Raw genomic sequence first — 20,276 nt, forward strand, 5'->3', positions numbered from 1 at the left:
CAGGACTAATTTTGATTGAAAGCCACACATACAAATGTTATCTTACTTTGAGATAAGTTTTACATATTTCATCCTTTGAAAAAGTATAGGCAGATGTCACACATCGTAAAGGTAATCTAGGAATTTTTTTTATTTGGGACTTGTGTAAGAAAGCAAAGATTTTTAATGAACTTTTTAATTTATGTAAATTTTTCAATATTATTGAAAAAAAGTAAAAACCTTTTGGTAGAAAGTTCTTTAGATATAGAGTCACTAAAATAAATAAAGCATATAACATTCCTCATGTACCTATGCTGATTAGATAATTTTCTACTAATTTTATAATATAGGATTATTTTTCTATGAATATTTAAATTTTGGGTGTAACCATTAGCATGATATTTACCAATTTCTCTTGAAAAAAGCTTTGGATTTAATGATACAAAAACAACAGCATTTTTTTCCATCTGTTGACATTGCCATGTGAGAATATATTGGTGACTTTGAGATTGTTTCTGGATTTTTTAGGATTGTTCAAAAATAATTTGATCAGTAAGTCATACAATGAAAGTTTTTTACTGAAATAGCATTGAATCTAGAGAAATATTAATATTATTAATATTGTACCCAATGTAATATTGATGACCAGTAAATTGCTTTTAATCTTTATATCAAATTAGGGTTTTTATAATACTTTTTTTGTGTTTCAATCAGTGTAATTTGAAAATTCAATATTTATTTTTTTACTGAACACATTTAAAGGGGCATTATGGAAGTTTGACAGCCAAAACATGTATAGAAATAATAAATTTCTTCTTCATACATTCTCCTGCAATGCCCTGGTCCTGTAGAGTGAGCCCTGGCATTTTTACTGTGATTGCCTATTTTTCTGTAAAATCACAGAAAAAGAGAGCTGCTCGGGTCGAGCAGACTGCTTCATGCGCGTTCACGCTCAGGCATCGCCCTCCAAACCGTTCTTTGAACATTGTTTCAGCTGTCATCAAGAATATAAATGTTACAGATACAGAAGACGTCACTGATGTTTTAGCTCATCTGATAAGACTGCGGGCTTTCGTGCAGAAGACCTGGGTTCGATTCTGGATATGACATAGTTGCTTTAGAGTTTCTTTTTTACACTAATGAAATATTTTTTTTACAGTAAGATGCCCAAATTTTTATTTGAGACTCGCCAAACGGCATTGAATTCACATGTGAAAAAGATGTGGGTTCAACTTTCATTTTGGAACAATTTTTCAAGCAAGGGAAGGGAATTATCTGAGCATGCAGAAGGACTGACCCATCTTAAACCTTTGCCGGCTGTGCTGAAGAGAAAGGTACAGAACCAAATTATTTAATTAATTAGCTGTGCATTCTTCCCCCCCCCCCCCCCCCCCACACACACACACACACACGGGACTGTCTCAGCTGTTATTTTCGTTAAGGAGTGTGCATGTACAGCATGCGCGCCTCATGCACGAGCCTCCTATTGAAGCTGCCATTACGCATTTGGCCTGAGGGGGCAATCGCGAGCATAAAAATTCAAAACTCCGTAAAGTCCCTTTAATTTAGAACCAATAAAATTACAAAATATGATTTGACATGACTTCATAATGATCCAACAATACTTAGGAAATGTGCTGGTAGTTGGACAACAGCTTGGGTTTCAGAATCTAAAACTTTTATTTAACAGAACATCGCAGACAAGTAGAAAAATTGCAACAAAGCTCAGAAAAACAAATTCATACCCACCAACATACAGGGGCCGCTGTTGCAAAAGAAGATGCATTTTGGCTGATAACTGTCAGTCCATAGGCCTAACCCCCTAAATCGTAACAGTTCTTTTAATGTTGGAAAAATTTCTATCACTTGATCAAGGTCGCACACATTTATGCTTAGCTAGATTTTTTTTTATATCGCAATTTTTTTGTGATCACTCCATAATTTTTTGCAGAATCAATTTGAGACTTGGAATACATGACCTGTGGACATAGATAACTAAATGTGATTTAAAAAAATTACAGAAATATTAAAAATTTTGCAATTGACACAACGCCAACATCTTTGTGCAAGCTAGCACATGACTTGACTGACTAAAGATTAAATGATGGAACTGGATTGTAAACGGGATTGAGATGTTAGCCATGCTTATCTACTTAATGAAACATTTACATATAAGGGGTGCAAAAAGGTCAAAAGGTTTTCCTGAATGTTTATTTCATAGTGCCGGTTGAAGTGAGATTACAGGACGCTGGCAGGAGAATGTGTGGGAGTGGCAGGGCCACGTGAGGAATGGCGAGAGCAGGGTGGCAGACTTGCACTAGTTGGCTTGGAACCCATTGATAACTGCTTGCAGTTCTAGTAATTATGTATTATTCTGCTCCACTAAAGTGGGCACAAGAGTCAGAAAACATAAGGAAAAATCTAAGAAGGCAGTCTGATGGAAAATCTCTACTGCTACTCAGATTCAAAAATTCATCCTCAGAAACACCTAGTTGGCGCTTTTGCAACGGTCAATGTGTTTTAGCTAATACCATCCAAACTGTGAGTTGCATACTCAAAAAATGTACATGTGCTTGATCCATTAATGATTTAGCATACGTTTGTTCTTGGCCACGCTCATTTCCCCAACTATATTTTTTACTAGATCAAAAAAAAATGCAAAACCTAGTTGAAATCACCTGTAAAGGATGGGTAGTTTACATCTTACTCATGAACCATAAAATGTGAGATTCCATAGAAATATGAAATATCAATCTGATGGATCTTTGAATATTTTAACCAGAAGATCAGAACTTTTTATTGCAGGGATTATGTTCGTGTTAACTCCAAGGAGAGAGAGAGAGAGAGTCAGGTTTAAAATATTTAAGAAATTTATTTCTACACAATTTAAACAAGACTAACTTTAACACACTGTATACTGATGGAGCTAAAATGGAGTGAGACGTGATGAATGATGGTGTGTAGGTGGAATGTTATTATCAGAACCAATGGATCTGGAGAAGCATTTAGTTCTGAGTGGGAGTGAATGTTTCGCTCTAAACTTTAGTAGGAGATTTATAACACACATGAAATGCCATCTGTCGGTCTACATACCCCAGGGGAATCCTCCGATTAGATCCAGAATGCCAAGGTCCTCTTGGACCCTCCTTGGAACCGAAGCCAGTAGAAAAGCAGCGGTGCCGTCCAAACTAGTCTTGGAAAGCTTCCAGGTCACGACAGGTTCATTGGCGTCAGCGAGACCCTGAAGGGGTCGTGAGGTTCAGCTTTTATTCTGAAGGAACCGTTGCGGTCAGGTATAACTTGCAACAGATTTTATCCAGCTTGTCGAGGTTCTTTATGGCTGAAGAGGAAGTCCGGATGGCCTGTCCGAGACTTCTCTAGAATGCTTTGAACTAAAGAAAAGGTGGCGTGGAATAGTTTTTATAATTGTCATATTTTGGTTTACTGGTGAGTTAGAATTTGACATGCAAAAGAGGGTTTGTACAAACACCACAGGAAACCACGCCTAGCGCCAGAAACAAAGGTTCTGATTGGATCAGACAAAAGGAAATGTGTCCTGTGGCTTTAGCATTACGTGTCATCAGTGTCTAGTGCAAATGTCCAGGATTATAATAACTTGTAAAGTACTACTGATCACAGGATTATAATATCAAGTAATAACATTGTCATTCCACAGATTGATTGAACATTGGGCTCACATTATTATTGGTAATAACAAAGTTGTTGATTATGTGTTTATCAAAAGAGTTCTTCGTTTTCATCTTGAGCTGTAACAGAGGTGAAGCAGTTCAGATGAGCAAAGTGCATGAAAGACCTTGGCCATTATCTCATGTAGATTAGGCTGTCAGAGACTTTATGTCTCTGCTCGAGCAGACGCAGCAGATCATCATATCAAATCAAATCAAAGATACTTTATTAACCCCAGAGGGAAATTAAAGTTTCAGTACACACAATTCAGAGATCAGACATACATGGGCAAGACACATGACAAGAATTGGTGGCTGAGGTCATTCGCAACCCTGAGTCGCGCTACCTTAAAAGAGATAAGAGGGTTACATTAGGATTGGTTTAGGTGGAGGTAAAAAAAGGCACTTCAGAGTTACCCTCCACCGGGCCAACTAGAAACCTGAGCCATATGATCTATAGATGAAGATAGGCAATAGTGATGAAGAACATTGCAGAAATATTGAAAAGTGTGCTAATAACACAATGTCAAAATCTGTGCGCTAGCTAGGATATGACCTAATATAACCCATTTTTCATGTATACATGATGAGACTCTGGTGCCTCATAAAGTATTAGCTTTAGGCCATATGTATCCAAATTTGTTCTGATTCACCTTTAGGGGGCACTAAAGGATTAAACTGTTTGTTTCAGCATAACGGCTTGATGGATTTCCACAAAACTTGGCACAGATGTTCATTACTGCATTTATAACTGGGTGTGGCTTATCAGTGTCTGAATGTATGAATGATACACTGTAGTGTAAAACGCTTTGGAGTTCGCTGACTCTAAACGGTGTTATACAAGTGCGGGTCATTTATGATTATAGGCTTACAAACGTTTTGGCCTTTTCCTCATGAAAAATTCCTAATCTATCCAGACACGTACAGATCATATCCATTATAGTGTCGTCTATAACCACAAAAAATATATAGAATTTTCTCCTCTAGGTGGCGCTGTTTTATACCCAAAAATGTTTTTGGCAGTTTTCGAATGAGGATATGCTCTGGCTCGCTTGGGACTCATTGATAACTGCTTGCAGTTCTAGTAAAATTTTTGTTTGTAAGACAGTACTGTAAGTGTTAGGTGAAAACAGTGGACGAGATGTAGAGGACTCTTGATTTGGATTCTCGTGAAGTTGTGGAAGATTCTGGGTTTGGGTTCCTGTGGTGTCAGGGAACTGGAGGGTTTGAGGTGGAGGGTTGGCCGTGAAGGAGCTCACCTCCTGAGCCAGGGCAGGTGGTCCGGCGGAGTGTCAACGCACAGCACCCTTCAGTATTCTGCATTGGGCACTGGAGGTTAAGGTCTGGGGGGAAGAGATCGTGGAGGTTGCTTCTTCCGGACTACAGGCTCCTGCTGGATGTCATCAGATAGTTGAGAGGGAAGGGGAGGCCTGGAGGTAGCAGCTGGTTATTCCTCAGCAAGTGGAGAGCAGCGATTTGAAAGACTATGGTCAGATGGGGGGTGGGAGCAACAACAGGGGCTCTCCTACGGTCACATACCACAACCTCTAACCAAGATGAAAATGGGTCAGGAGTAGAGCTGGAAGTTGGTAGTCGTGGTGCCAAGAGATCCCAGGCAATGGTGGCTTGGAGCAGAGAGTTCTGCATGGATGTTTCTTTTTCAAACTGACTGCCTTGGTCAGTGAAGGGAGACGAGTTCTAAAACTATCCAGCGGCATTCCTTATTTTGCAGTTCAGCATCCTCTTTAAGGTTCTGAATCATCACATTTGCTTTAGAAAGCATAACTCTGTCATTGTGGGGTAGACTGAGCGGGAGGACAGATATTCAAAATAGCTTTGACGTTGCGTAAAGCTCACACTTTAGCTGAGCTGCCTCTGTCGGATCCAAAAGTTTTGTAGTCCAAGGTCCAAGGAGTCAGAGTATCCAAAAAAATCATAGGAAACAAAGATTTAACAAAATTAACAGAATCCAGAGATTGGTGACAGGAAGATTTTGGAGAAATCTTTGAGCACAATAGTATAGATCTGAAGTACATAAGTCTGCAGGCTTCTTATCTGATCAATGGCTGTGTTTTACTGGTGTACAGTGGTTTGTTTGTCCTTTCGGGTATGTGAAAGCTCTTTATTCATTATGTTGAACTTGAATTTGGACTTAAGTCTGATCTGAGATGGCATTGATAATTAAGATAGGTTGGCAAAATGTACTATTTTACAGAGAATTAGTGTATTTATTTTAGAGCTTTCCTTTAATTATTTACTTAAGTTATTTACTTAAGTTATTCCTTTAGGCGATTTACTTTAGGTTTTTCCTTTGATTGTTAACTTAAATAACTTTGGTTATATTCTTTGTTTCTTTACTTTGGGTAATAAGCATGGTTATTTATTTTAATTTCTGTTCTTTTGCCCTCGAGGATGGAGCTGCGCTGCGTCATTGCCATCATCCGCCATGGAGATCGAACACCAAAGCAAAAGATGAAAATGGAGGTCCGACATCCCCTGTAAGTCCTTCCTTCTCTTAATACAACAGGTTAGCTACAGTTTGTTGTCAAACCCCTCAATAAGATCATTCTCCAGGTATTCTCTTAAACAATGCTAATGAGAAAGGATTTCATGTACAGGTCAGAAGCTTAGGAACTCATATAATAATGTTAAGTAATGTTTACTTATTTATTACATAGCGCTTATCACAAAAAGAAAAATCACAAAGATTGAGATCACAAAATGTCATAATGGCTTGTGGCCTTCCAAATGCAAAATGACTATCATTAGTGCCAGCCTCTTACCACCATGGAAGACACCTTCTGCAGATCCACACATCTCCTTTTTATGGATACAAAGTCATCAGTGAGGTCATTTGATGCTGTACTGCTTTTGAGCTGATGTTAGCTCAGACAGTCAGACTGTATGGATGTTTTCCTACATATTATTTATGTATACACCAATATTACTATTGATAGCATGGATTGAACGGCTATGAACCTGACAATATAGACAAAAGTAAAGTTTATGCATTTAATAAATCATAAGCAGGGCTGTTGTAAAATTTAATCTCCAGTCCATATCCAGACAGATTTATCTTCTTTTGTCTCATAATTAGCAGCATCTGGGATGTTTATGCCCACGTTATGCCCACGTTTTTTTTTTCCAACAACATGCCCACTTTCAAGTGAGGAATCATTAGGAAAATGCTGTGGTACTTGGTGCAAAAAGGAAAGATGAAATTAGAGATAACCAAACAGAGGAAGTAAGAATAATCATGGTAAAATAATAATATGATTAGCGAAATGGCTGCTAAATACAAGACAGTGTATGCACTGATCAGAGCGGAACAGTTCAGATACAAACACAACACGTGGTCATGTGACTGAAGCTAAGCAACCGGAGTGGGCGGTCCTAGGATTGTCATGACTTCAACTGCAGAGGGGAAGAAACTGTTCTTGTGGCGAGAGGTTCTGGGGTGGGGTGCTTCCTAAAGTCCACAACAACCTCTGCTGTCTTCTGGGTGTTCTTGCTGCTTCCTGTCTGTCAGAATGTGTCATGTTCTGTGTCCTTGTAGTCCCCAGCTCCCTCCTGGCTTCCCTCATGTTTCCCCCTAGTCACTTTGAACTTAGCTATCCCATCCCATTTAGTTTAGTATCCCCATAGATTTAGTGTTCTGTTGTATAGTTTCAGGTTTATTAGTTCTCTTATCCTTAGTTCTCTGAATAGTTAGATTATCTAGTCAGTTTTAGGGTTGTCACGGTAACCTGTGTAGCGGTAAACCCCGGTAAAAAAGTTGACAATAATAATAACCATCTTGTTTTAAAAAAAAATATTACCTCGGTGGATTACCGTGGCTGCGGTGTAGGCACGTTGACCCCTACCAGCCACCGTATCATCTGCTGAAGTTGCCGGCGGCACATGCGCACTTTGTTGTTTACAACCAAAACTTTCTTGAACCTAAAGCTGAAATAATGGCCAAAGGAGGAGACGGCAACGCTCAGGACATTTATTATCCCTCAAAGAAGACAAAGTGGGAAGTATGGGCATTTTTTTGGATATTTGAAGAATGCCGAGGGACAGTTGATAGAAGACGGCTATCCTGTTTGCAGCACGTGCAGAAAAAGAGTCTGTGAAAGGCAGCAACGCTTCAAATCTAACGACACATCATGCTTGACCATCACCCACAACTCAAGGCAAGGCAAGCTAACGTTAGCGTTTTAGCTAAAATGCGTGATCCGAGGATTTGGGTTGAGGGAGAATGCAACGAGTTGCTATATAAAGCAGCCGCTGCGCCGCTACCTGCATATAAATCGTGTCGCGGACACCCCCATGTTGAAAAGACACTATGCATTACGGGGCTCCCAGGGACAGATAAGAGTTGGTCTCTCTCCGAGAATAATTATGAATTTAACAATGATTACTGCCTGATGACATTTTCCCACATCTGCAAAGCTCACTGGAAGGACACAAACCGAGGACGATATTTTCCTGATATAGGGTTTATTACTCAAGTAAGGGTAAAAAAGTATCTGATTAGAAGTCTACTTGAGTACTGAGTATCATCTGATCTAATATTTTTAAAATGATTACATCAAACAGACAAAAAAATAAGAAGTTCTCAGGAAATATTGGTATTTTAAAGACTAAAAGGGAAAATGTAAACAAATAAACAACATAGTTACAAAATAACACATTTTAGGCAAAATTTAGACACAAACTAAGGACAATATTTTCCTGATATACAGGGTTTATGTAGTTGTCTGAAAATGTAACACGTTTAAAAAAATACTGCGATAATACCGAAAACCGTGATAATCATGGTCACAATAACCGTGAGGTTAAATTTTCACACCGTGACAACCCTAGTCAGTTTCTTCCTTTAATACAATGTGTTCCTTCCCCATTTAGTTAATTAGTCTCTCCTGATCCCTTCAGCTTACACTCCCCACACACCTGCTACCTGTATCCCTAATTGCTTCCCTCTGTGTGTAAAACCCTGTCTTGTCTCTCAGTGTTTGTCGGTCCATTGTATGTGTCAGCGTTGTTCTGTCCCTCTCTAGTTTCCCCAGGTCCGTGCTCATGAGTGAGCTTCTGTTTTGATTTTTTTGTCAGTGTTTTTTGAGATTAGATTCATTTTGCGCCCTTGGATTTTTACCCATCCTCCTTCAAATAAAGGAATTTATTTTCTCAAATCACTCCTGCCTCGAGTCGTTTTGGGTATTCTGCATCTTGGGTCCAACCCTCCTGCTCGCAGTGTGACAGGAAGTCAGTGATCCACCTGCAGATGGGGTCAGGCACGTTCATCTGGGACAGTTTGTCTTGGAGGAGGTCTGGGAGGACTGTGTTGAAGGCAGAGCTGAAGTCCACAAACAGGATTCTGGCATAGGTACCCAGGCTGGGTGGCTGGGTGAAAGGTTGACACCGGCCCCCGAGCACACTAGCCATTCTGGGATTCTTCAGAACTGGGACAGCAGTAGCTCAAGAGGAAGTGCGGGTTGTCCAGTAATCGGAAGGTTGCAGGTTGGATCCCGGCTACGACCAGAGATTTCTGCTGTTGTGTCGTCGGGCAAGACACTTAACCCCCTTGCCTGCTGATGGTGCTCAGACGGACCAGTGGCACCTATCTTTGGCCGGCTTTGCCTCTGTCAGTGTGCCCCAAGGCAGCTGTGACTACATTTTAGCTCATCCCCATCAGTGTGTGAATGGGTGAATGAGTGACTGTGTTGTGAAGCACCTTGGGAAGTTGTAGAACCCTAAGAAGGCGCTATACAAATACAGGCCATTTATCATTTTTATCATAACTCACAGATGGCCAGTCCACCACTGGTCAGGATTCTGAAATTAATTCTAGAGTTATTGGGTTACCAATGCAGAAACCTCAGAATAGGAGTAATGTGACATTTGTTGGAATTAGAGTAGAGTAGATTGTGTCCCTTTTTTCTGATGTTTTTTTTTTCTCATACAGATTTTTTGAATTGTTCAAAAAATACGGAGGATACAAGACGGGCAAGATAAAACTAAAAAAACCCAAACAACTGCAGGTGAGTCCAGTTATTTTCAACCTTAGACCCCTTTATTTATGGTTTTGTATTTGCAATTAAGGACCACTCTATTCATATTAACAACAAATATATGTGTTTTCTTTAAACAATGAAAATACTGGAGCTTTCTCGATTGCCGCTAGCACTTAACTCTCATAGTGGAGCTCACAACCGGAAGTCATTTTAAAAGTGTTTTTAGCCAGACATTTGTTGCCTAACTCTTGCCTTGATGCCAAACTCTTCATTTTATTTTTGACCTTCCATGTGGTTCCTGAATGGGTTACTAGAAAAGGTACCAATGCTAAAAAGAGCAAGAATGCTCACACTGCAACCCAGGAAGTACAGGTCCTTCTCAAAAAATTTGCAATATTGTGATAAAGTTCATTATTGGCTGTACTGTACTGATAAATATTAGACTTTCATATATATTATATTCATTAGACACAACTGAAGTAGTGCAAGCCTTTTATTGTTTCTAATATTGATGATTTTGGCATACAGCTCATGAAAACCCAAAATTCCTATCTAAAAAAAATTAGCATATTTCATCCGACCAATAAAAGAAAAGTGTTTTTAATACAAAAAAGATCAACCTTCAAATAATTATGTTCAGTTATGCACTCAATACTTGGTTGGGAATCATTTTGCAGAAATGACTGCTTCAATGCGGCGTGGCATGGAGGCAATCAGCCTGTGGCACTGCTGAGGTGTTATGGAGGCCCAGGATGCTTCGATAGCAGCCTTAAGCTCATCCAGAGTGTTGGGTCTTGCGTCTCTCAACTTTCTCTTCACAATATCACACAGATTCTCTATGGGGTTCAGGTCAGGAGAGTTGGCAGGCCAATTGAGCACAGGAATACCATGGTCAATAAACCATTTATTAGTGGTTTTTGCACTGTGAGCAGGTGCCAAGTCGTGCTGAAAAATGAAATCGTCATCTCCATAAAGCTTTTCAGCAGATGGAAGCATGAAGTGCTCCAAAATCTCCTGATAGCTAGCTGCATTGACCCTGCCCTTGATAAAACACACCAGCAGCTGACATGGCACCCCAGACCATCACTGACTGTGGGTACTTGACACTGGACTTCAGGCATTTTGGCACTTCCCTCTGCCCAGTCTTCCTCCAGACTCTGGCACCTTGATTTCCGTATGACATGCAAAATTTGCTTTCATTTGAAAAAAGTACTTTGAACCACTGAGCAATAGTCCAGTGTGTAACGATCAGGTGTCTCACACCGCTAATGTGGGTGGTGTGGGGGTGTCAGATGTGAAAGAACGAGCGTTGGGGGGTGCGGTGACACAGTTAATCTAGGAGCAACGGCACCGAACCCGAGTGTAAATGGGAACGCGGTGTTGTTCCGAAAAGTAAGGAATTAACTCACTTTGAGCTGAGGCAAAATATCTGAAGAGCTGGGAAGCTTGAATAAACAGCTGGTAGGCTGGCGGGATGAGCTGGATAGCTCGGATCTCTGACATAGATTCCTGAATCAATGACTGAGTGAGTATGTGGTTTGTACTTCCTCCTTTTATCAATGACGTTGATGACGTAGGGGGAAAAACAGTGAGAGGGGGATGATGGGAAGTGAAGTTCTAGGCTGAGGATTTGTAGGTAGAGAACTAAGTGGAAGATGAACACGGAGAGGATGTGACAGGACAGGCAGGGTATGTTGGGTGTGTGGTCTGTCACACATTTCTAGTGTGACAAAACTCTACTGTGTTTCCAGGAAGTGCTGGATATCGCTCGCTTGCTGCTGATTGAACTTGGGCAGCATAATGACTGTGAGATCGAGGAGAAGAAATCCAAACTGGAGCAGCTCAAGACAGTGTTGGAAATGTGAGTTGCATGAGCCTCGGCCTCTTTCAAAAACACACGACATTATGGGCTCGGCACACGGCAGGTGGCATCGCCTCTCCTTAGGACAGTCAGAAGTAAGACTTCACTTAACTCTAGAAAACCTTGTAAGACTTCGTATATACCGCTATTTCAACTCTGAACTGTTTTAATAACCCCAAATTAAAACAATGGAACACGTGCTATTCACCCTGGAACAGAGCGCGTCGCTGGCTTTTGTTGCTGGCCACGTCCACATGTCGCCTCCCGCCTGTCAAGCCCAGTAGTCATCACACTCAGGTTTTCTTCAGTAGGTTCACCAGAGCACAGCCCTCTGGCTCGCTTATATGCACACGCACGCACGCACACACACACACACACACACACACACACACACACACCCTACCTCTTTTGCCTTGACTTTAACATTTTTTTCTTTTCCTTTCCCCTCTCTTGTTTGTTCTGTCCACCCATCTGTTCTCCTGTTTCTCCAAAAGGGAATCCAGCTTTAATGGCACTCAGTATGCACCCTCTCTTTGGCTCACCTATTCACTTACTTTATTAGATGATGTTTTGTACCCTCCTTTCCTTTTGCCCGCATGGATTGTGTGAACAAAATATTAGGAATGTTGTACATAGACCATTTAGATGAATCTTGGAAACAGCTGATGTTTTTCCTAACAAAAAGGTATTTTTTATGGTTGTTACTGTTTAACATACTGCAGGTTTTGACCCATCAGTGTTTTCATCAGCAAAAGGTTTTTCTAAGTGAACTATTGACCCAAAATTTCCATTGCATTTCAACATCAACTCAAGTATTTAAATCATGCAAAGACATCTAAAAATCTAAGTCTATAAATGTAGTTATGTGTAATAAAGTGAAAAGACACTTTTAAAATATTAAACACATGAAGAAAACAAGGCCCAAAATGGCATTGAACACCAGGAGATCACCTGAAATCTGCCAGTACTGAGAAAGATACCCCGTCCTCTGTCAGTACTAATTGATATCAATTGTTTTAGTCATAATTGATGGCATATAGAGGCTTCTCAGGACCCAGGTGGCACACAGAAAAGACTTCATGTTGGGTAAAGGCACTTCTGACACTAAAAAACATGCAAAAAACATTCAAAACTCTACTTAACCCATCACCTCCACCACCTACCAGCAATCTATCAGCAGACCCCGTTGCCTCATATTTCACTGACACATGACGCTTGCACATTAGTGTCGGCACGGTCGGGGTTTGATGTGAGTTCGGTCTCGAACAGGTGGTGTAGTGTTCACATATAAATCCGAGGAACTTCTCAGGAATGCAGAAATCCCCGAGCCTCTGGGCGTGGTTTAATACGAGGTGAACAAAGACGGAGATGAGCTGTGTTGCTTTCAGAGACTCTGAACCACATTATTTTATTAATTTGCTGTGTGCGTCCTCATAATCTTGTGCCACACACACACACACACACACACACACACACACACACACACACACACACACACACACACACACACACACACACACACACACACACACTTTCAGTAAATTTCTCTAAGAAGTAAAATATTTTTAGGGTTACATTCAGACATTTGTATATACGTATATACCAAGTAGTGTTTCTATGGTTACATTGTGATTTCTTAGTAAATATTCTATTTGGTGAGAGATAAACTTTATTGTATTTATCCTAGTGAATCTATAATTAAACGGGTAAACTAGTAGTAGCATATTCAATGTCAAGAAAAGTAAAAAGTTATTATCAAGAGAGGGAGAATGTTTAAGTGGTTAGCAACAGTGTGCTAGACGTTGGCCCCCTCCATGAGGCTACCACAGCTCAGCAGAACATCATTGTAGCTTCTTTTGGGGAGAAAAACAGAGAAAAAATAAAGTTGACAGCTGAAATAGCAAGAAATAATACAGTTAAAGAGCAGATTGTAGAAGAAAGTAGTCAAGTGTGGAAAGTGGTCAGTATGTCCTCCAGCAGTCTAAGCCTATAGCAGCAACTACAGAGATAACTCTGGAAAACCTAGCCTTTTAGACGGAGACATGTTGGAGGCAGGGCAAGGGAGAGCCGTCTTTACCGACTGTACACTCCACCTCCCTCTACTCCCCCACTTGTCCAGATCCAGACATCAGATTATAACCATAGGCCCTATAAAAAAATGTTTTAAGCCTAGCCTTAAGAGTACACAAGGTGTCTGCCTCACGGACTAAAGCTGGGAGCTGGTTCCACAGGAGAGGAGTCTGATAACTAAAAGATCTGCCTCCCATCCTATTTTTAGATATTCTGGGAACCACCAGTAAACCTGCAGTCTGAGAGTGAAGTGCTCGGTTAGGAACATATGGAACAATCAGGTCGCTGATGTATGATGGAGCTTGATTATTACGAGCTTTATATGTAAGAAGAAGGATCTTAAAATCTATTCTGAATTTAACAGGCAGCCAATGTAGGGAAGCTAAGACAGGAGAGATATGATCTCTCTTTTTAATTCTTATCAGAACTCTCGCTGCAGCATTTTGGACAAGCTGGAGACTTTTAACTGCTCACATACTTGGATGGCCACTATTTTCTCCAGGACTTTGGATAAAAATGGAAGGTTAGATTTTGGTCTATAATTCATTGGGTCATCTGGATCCAGGGAAGGTTTCTTAAGTAAAGGTTTGATTACAGCAACCTTAAAATCCTGTGGTACATATCCATTTACTAAGGATAGATTGATTATATCTAGAAAGGGGGCAGTAACCAAAGGAATCAGTGGTGATTAGCAGTGTTCTGCAGGGCCTGAGTAGCTGTTGAACAGGGGATTCAGCCCTTGAATAAGCAGGGTGAGATATAAAACAAGCTGGGTAGGGGATCTTGAGGATCAGGGATGGGCACACCTTACCTTAACATAAAGCACTCTCCCAAGATCTTTTTAATCTAATCGATGGAAAACATTCTGATGGGAATGGTTATATGTGCATTTCTAGAATGCTGAATGCTCATGTGAGCACTGTGGGGGCCAAGAAATGGAAAGATCATCAGCTCCTCATAAACCGGCTACAATCAGGTGCTCCACGTAAGATTCCTCTCTGAGGAGCTTAAAAAAAATTAAGAGGGTTCTTCAAGAGCCAAGAATCACTCAGGTAGAACATCCGGAAGACCTGGCATCAGCATGTACTGTTAAGAAAAGTATAGGCAATGCACTGAACCACCATAGCAGGGGTGTCAAACTCCAATTCCCAATGAGCCCAAATGCAAAACTGGACAAAGTCGCTGCTCAAACTCAATATTTTTTTAAAGTGACAATAAATGAGCTCATTTTCCTTCATCTACAGACGGTTGAATCTTTTCATTTGGAAACAAACATATTTTTGCAGCAACACTGAAAGTGGAAAAACCACATTACACACGAGCAAATCGATGTTAAATAAAGCACATATCAGTGGTATTAATTTCTTATTATGTCAATTTTTATGTAGTTTTATTCCTTAGATTGTGTATGTGTACAGCATTATTTTTATAGTTTGTTTTCTTGTTGTTTACTCTTTATTCTTTATTTTTTACTCCCCTTTCTGCTCCTGTAATGCATGTTGTTGCTGCTGTGGCACCAAGCTTTCCCCACTTAGAGACAATAAAGGATTTTCTATTCTATTCTATTCTATTATCTGTAATCTTTCCTGTTTTAAAGTTGGTTAAATCTTTTCCACAGGCCAACAGCATAAATAAAATATAGTAATTCTCTTAAATGAAAATATAATCTCACCTATTAACTTTCATGCTTTGGAGCAGAAAAAGTGCTTAAAACCACAATAACCCAGCCCAGTTTGCTCCACTCTGATTTCCTGCGATGCTCACCTGTTCCAGCCACCCACCTGTACCCGTGGGGTGGGCTCTGAGCTGAGGAAGAGCTTTGTTGTTCTGTTCATCTTCATCACAGACAACAGCTGCTCACAGAGATAAGTGCTGCTGAACATGGAGAGCATCTGAGCAGCTGGACCACGCTGTTGGTCAGCGTGTCGGGAGGAGAGATGAACGCTGCAGGAGCTACAAAGTCAGACTGATGGAGCATGTCGCTACACTGGAGTTAAATCATCATGGTCTGGAAGTTGGTTGTGAGCTTTCTATGTCGGTGGAAAACAGATTACTGAGCTGTTAAATCCATTTCTGGGCTTGAAAGTCGGCTAATTTCTGAATAAACTCGGCTGAGTAAGAGGAGAGTTCTCATTTTGTCCGAGGCAGAGAAGGTAACGCTGCTGATGCTGATGCTAGTAGCATGGATGCTAATGAGTGGAAACAGAAAGGAGGGGGCGCTTCAACAGACGTGCTAATGCACTATGGGATATGTAATCTTTGTGGCAATACATATATTTGATCTCGCTGGACAAATAAAAACAGACCATGAGCCAAATTTGGCCCGAGGGCCGGAGTTTGACATCTTTGCGCCATAGCATCCATGCATGCTCACCACACAAGACTACATTGCTGAACAAAAAGCATGTTGAAGCACAGTTAAAGTTTGCAAAACAGCATTTGGAGAAGCATTTGGTTTACTGGTAGACCATAGTAAAGCAAAATTCATCTTGTTGGCTGTCATTCTACCGTGTATGGAGAAGAAACGATAAAGAAACGATAAAGTTGAATGTTGCTTGAAGTGATCTGTGAAACAGTATGACTTATTCATATATAAGCGTCCATTTGTTGGACACATTTCCTCTGTGTGTGTGTGTATGTGTGCTTGTCTTTATATAATAATGCATTGAACTTATATAGCGCTTTTCAGGACACTCAAAGACGCTTTCACACACTCACATTCACACACTGCCAGTGATGGTAAGCTACTTTGTAGCCACAGCCACCCTGGGGTGGTCTGACAGAGGCGAGGCTGCCATTTGGTGCCATCGGTCCCTCTGACCACCACCAACACAGGCAAGTTGAAAGAAGTGTCTTGCCCAAGGACACAACAGCAGAATATTCCTGGCAGGAGCTGGAATCGAACCCATGACCCTCCAATCATAGGGCAGCCCGCTCTACCACCTGAGCTACTCCTGCCCCCAAATGTATATGTTTATATGTTTAACCAACCAACCAAACCAACCAGATCTTTAGTTAATCGACTATTCATTTGTTTTGGCTTTTATTAAAATTGATAGTTGTTTTTTATTCAATTCTTTAAAAACACTTCGCTCATTTTTACAGTTTAGTTAGTTTCAGCTTCAGTTCAGCTATTCAACAGCTTCACCTATCACCCAGTGCAGATCCAGAACTGTCAGAAGTCGGGTGACCTCAAGGTATCCGAAGCTGTAAATTAACTCCGATATGACCCGTCCAGTCTTGAGATGTCTCCTAGTCACAACAGGAGCTGGAATGCTTGTTTGCGTCCAAGGTGGATGTGTGGCTCTTAACTCATTCACTGCCAGCCGTTTCCTGATTGCTAAAGGCCTTCGCTGCCAGCGTTTCTCACCGTTTTTACAGTTTTTTTTTAAGAGTCACAGAACGCTGCACGCTAGGATGCTGTCGACGCCAAAACAACCAAAACAAAGCGGAGACTCACCTCTTACATCAGGGAGAATCCACGTGTTTCAAGCGTTATCCGTTTTTTCATAATCTGTTGTTGAATTGTGACGATTGTGTGATGTCCAGAAAGGGTCGTTTTTCATCTACAGTTTGACCTCTTCAGTATCCGGTCACCCAGAGACACAAGTCCACTATCTGAGTGGAGATGCTACTCTATCCTCTACAAACCAGAGATTCTGCAGTGTGTGTTTACATTGAGATTGTCAACACCGTGTTCCCAAATAAAGCTCTCTTCTGATAAGACTGCAGGATTTCACACTCTGAATAAAGAATGAACTTTTATGATTAAATTAAATACGTAAATACCGTAAATCCTCTAATACAGGCCTGGGCCTGTATTTGACTCAAGCTCATCAAGCTCCAGGCCTTTATTGGAAGGAGGGCCAGCATTAGAGGCAGGCCTCTATTTCTATTTGAGCAAAATGAACTAATGGTTCGCTGGTGTAGCGTTATGAATATTATAATTGTCTGCCCTTAACAGCTGCCCCTTCACACAGTAACATCGCCAAGGTCGGACGCTTGGTTCAGTATGTTTACATTCCAGGAGAAGAGACAGAAGAAGAGAAGAAGAACGCTTTTCATTAATTAATCAAAGTACTTTATTTGTGATAAGCTAATCAAAGCATATGTTGATCATTAATAATCAGGTGAATGATCTGTGAAATAAAGATGTCATGAGTTATGTGTTTAATGAATAAACAGGACTGCACAAGACAGACTGATCTACATTACCATGGGAACGCATGACACATTGTTTTCACAGATCATTGTGATATAGATAGATGAAAATGTCCGTGTTTCATCCTATTTAGCAGATGAATATGGTAGAATCAAAACTAACTAGTCCGATGTATGGAAAACCACAGCATTTAACCGCTCTTATCCCGTCTTCCCCAGGCTCTGCAGCTGTTTACAATATGTCAAAGTGCAGGTGCACCGTGCAGCTTAGGGATAAACTGGTTGCAGCAAATGTGTGGAGGAGGCACGTTGCTCAAGGCTCTCAGTGTAAAACATAGCCAAAGATCGCATTGACCACACAGACCCAAAAACACTATGAAAACTGATAAAAGTGAGAGATGGATTAAATTGAAAGATAAACTATAGAGTATGTTTAGTGTATTTGTAAAATAAATGTTTTTAATTTTTATTATTAAAATGAAACAAATATTTCAAGAATATATTTTTAGATTTTGTGTATCTTTTTGTTCAGTAGGACTTAGATAAAGTTATTAAATATTACAGAGTTATTCTCTAATAGCCTACAAACATTTCTATGATTTATTAAAGAGATTTCAGTCATTTTGATACTTGACTTGTGAAAGCTGATTTGAAGTTTATTTTTTCTATACATATTTAGAAGGAAAATTTCAAATATATTAAAATCAATATGGAACTATTTGGATTTAAGTAGCTTTCATGTTATGTGATTTAATAAAAATTTAATTTGTCATTTTATGTTCTCTCTCTTTGTTGTGAAAAAGTTAGATTTGTTTTATTACTTAAAATTAATGCTTTGCGTGTAGTTGTTGGTCAGCTAATAGCCATGTCATTTCAGGACATGTTGCTTCAACTATTAATGATTTACTTTTGAATCTTTATTCTGAATTGCTTATTCCGTTTTAGGCCACAGTCTTGTTATTGAAATGAAAACAAAAATAAAGGATGCTCATGGAGATGTACAAAATTGGCAAGATATTATTGTTGATCAATATCCTCCAGCTCCGTTCAAATGACAATATCCCATCTGTGTGTGTGTTGCTGTCCAACTGTGAGCAGACCAGGTCAGTTGAAATGGCAGAGAAACGAAAAACGGCAGACATCAGGTCGTTTTTTAATGCTTCAGAACGTCAAGTAATTAGAAACTTGAATTTTGATAAAGACATCTATAAGAAAGAAATGAAATGCCTATGAAATTGTTTCTAAATGGTTTCATTAGGCAAAGTCCAGTCACTTGAGCACAGGCAGCCAGAGCCTGTCAGACACAGGCACAGAGTCAGGTCAGTCTCTTATAAGGACATACAGTGTTGTATGTAGAGAGCATTTTTTTTTCATGTCCCCCCCAAAAATTACTCTCTGAAGTTTTACTGTTTGTTGTCCCCCCCCAAAATTGAAATGGGATTTCTGCCCTTGAGTACTACCACAGTAGGGCGTTCACATGCGCCCAGTTGTTTTAACGCTCGCCATTGTTGCAGTATTTGTTTACGCAGGGATGGGTATTCCCTGCAGAGCTCATCACCGTGTGCCAATCTTGACCGAGTTGACTGATGAGAACCCGAAATTAAAAAGAGAGCCAGTTGTATTAGCTATTGACAATAACTCTTGCAAGAAACGCTTCACTCTATCATGGGTACCTGAAAGATTATTATTGGAAACCGTGAATTTCAGCGCCTGGAGTAATATTTGAGAGACATCTGCTTCCGAGTGCCACGTCATCGTACGAGTCCAGTGGGCCCCGGTTTCCAAGAGGTTGCCATAGGCACTCATCAGTTTCTGAGTACATGCCATTGCAGGGTCAAATTTAATAAAAATCTTTTTTTTCTGAACAGGTGGTCATTAACAGGCCTGGGCACTCTTGGAGCATGATAACTGAAGAGAACCCAGATTCGTACAGTGACGTTATGGGAGGCTGTGGAGGAAGCTTAGCCGTGTTTGACATCAGACAGACACACGCAACTAGCACAAGATGCTTTGACAGCCCCGAAAACCGAAACCAAGGATGATTTAGACTGTAAACTGGCGCCGGCGCGTCCTTACGAGGGTTTGGCGCAGGTGTGCACTCTGGAGGGCCCTCGGGCGACACGCAGGTGCTGTCAGAGAGATCAGGGTCAGCCAGTAGAGGTACAGGGCGACATTCAACCTCCCTTTGGTAGGTGAGGCACGCACCTCAGGGCGAGAGGTCTCCGGTGCCAATTGTAGTGGTGTAGGATTATTGATGTCACAGGCCCCCCTTTTGGGAGGTGTCATCCCCACCGCAGGGCAGAGGGTCTCTGTCAGAGTGTCAGCGCTATCATCAGTCTGGACAGGGGTAGGCGATCATTGAGTTTAGAGGGCACAGTGACTCCTGGAACAATTCAGCGGCCTTCACAGCTCGCAGTCACGCCCAGGCTGGAATAGGGAGACAGAGTTGCCATGGCGACGGCAGCATTCCACATTTCTTCTGAGGGGGGTTATTCGTTTCAGCCTCACAGGCTCAAGGGCACC

At 40.8% G+C, this 20,276-nt stretch overlaps 1 protein-coding gene across 2 annotated transcripts in view; it reads left to right on the forward strand.

Moving 5' to 3' along the window:
• The window catches only part of LOC107380822 (inositol hexakisphosphate and diphosphoinositol-pentakisphosphate kinase 1), a 167,003-nt gene that overhangs the window by 39,678 nt on the left and 107,049 nt on the right, over positions 1-20,276 (forward strand). Inside the window, exons 11-14 of one of the 2 annotated variants that reach the window (XM_070544139.1) lie at positions 6,077-6,163; positions 9,613-9,688; positions 11,413-11,522; positions 12,017-12,040. In XM_070544139.1, the coding sequence (XP_070400240.1) occupies positions 6,077-6,163; positions 9,613-9,688; positions 11,413-11,522; positions 12,017-12,040 (297 nt within the window). The remainder of the gene's footprint in view (positions 1-6,076; positions 6,164-9,612; positions 9,689-11,412; positions 11,523-12,016; positions 12,041-20,276) is intronic. The other variant, XM_054743095.2, reaches the window with a different exon arrangement.

This window comes from Nothobranchius furzeri, chromosome 14 (assembly GCF_043380555.1).
Source record: "Nothobranchius furzeri strain GRZ-AD chromosome 14, NfurGRZ-RIMD1, whole genome shotgun sequence".
NCBI lineage: Eukaryota > Metazoa > Chordata > Actinopteri > Cyprinodontiformes > Nothobranchiidae > Nothobranchius > Nothobranchius furzeri.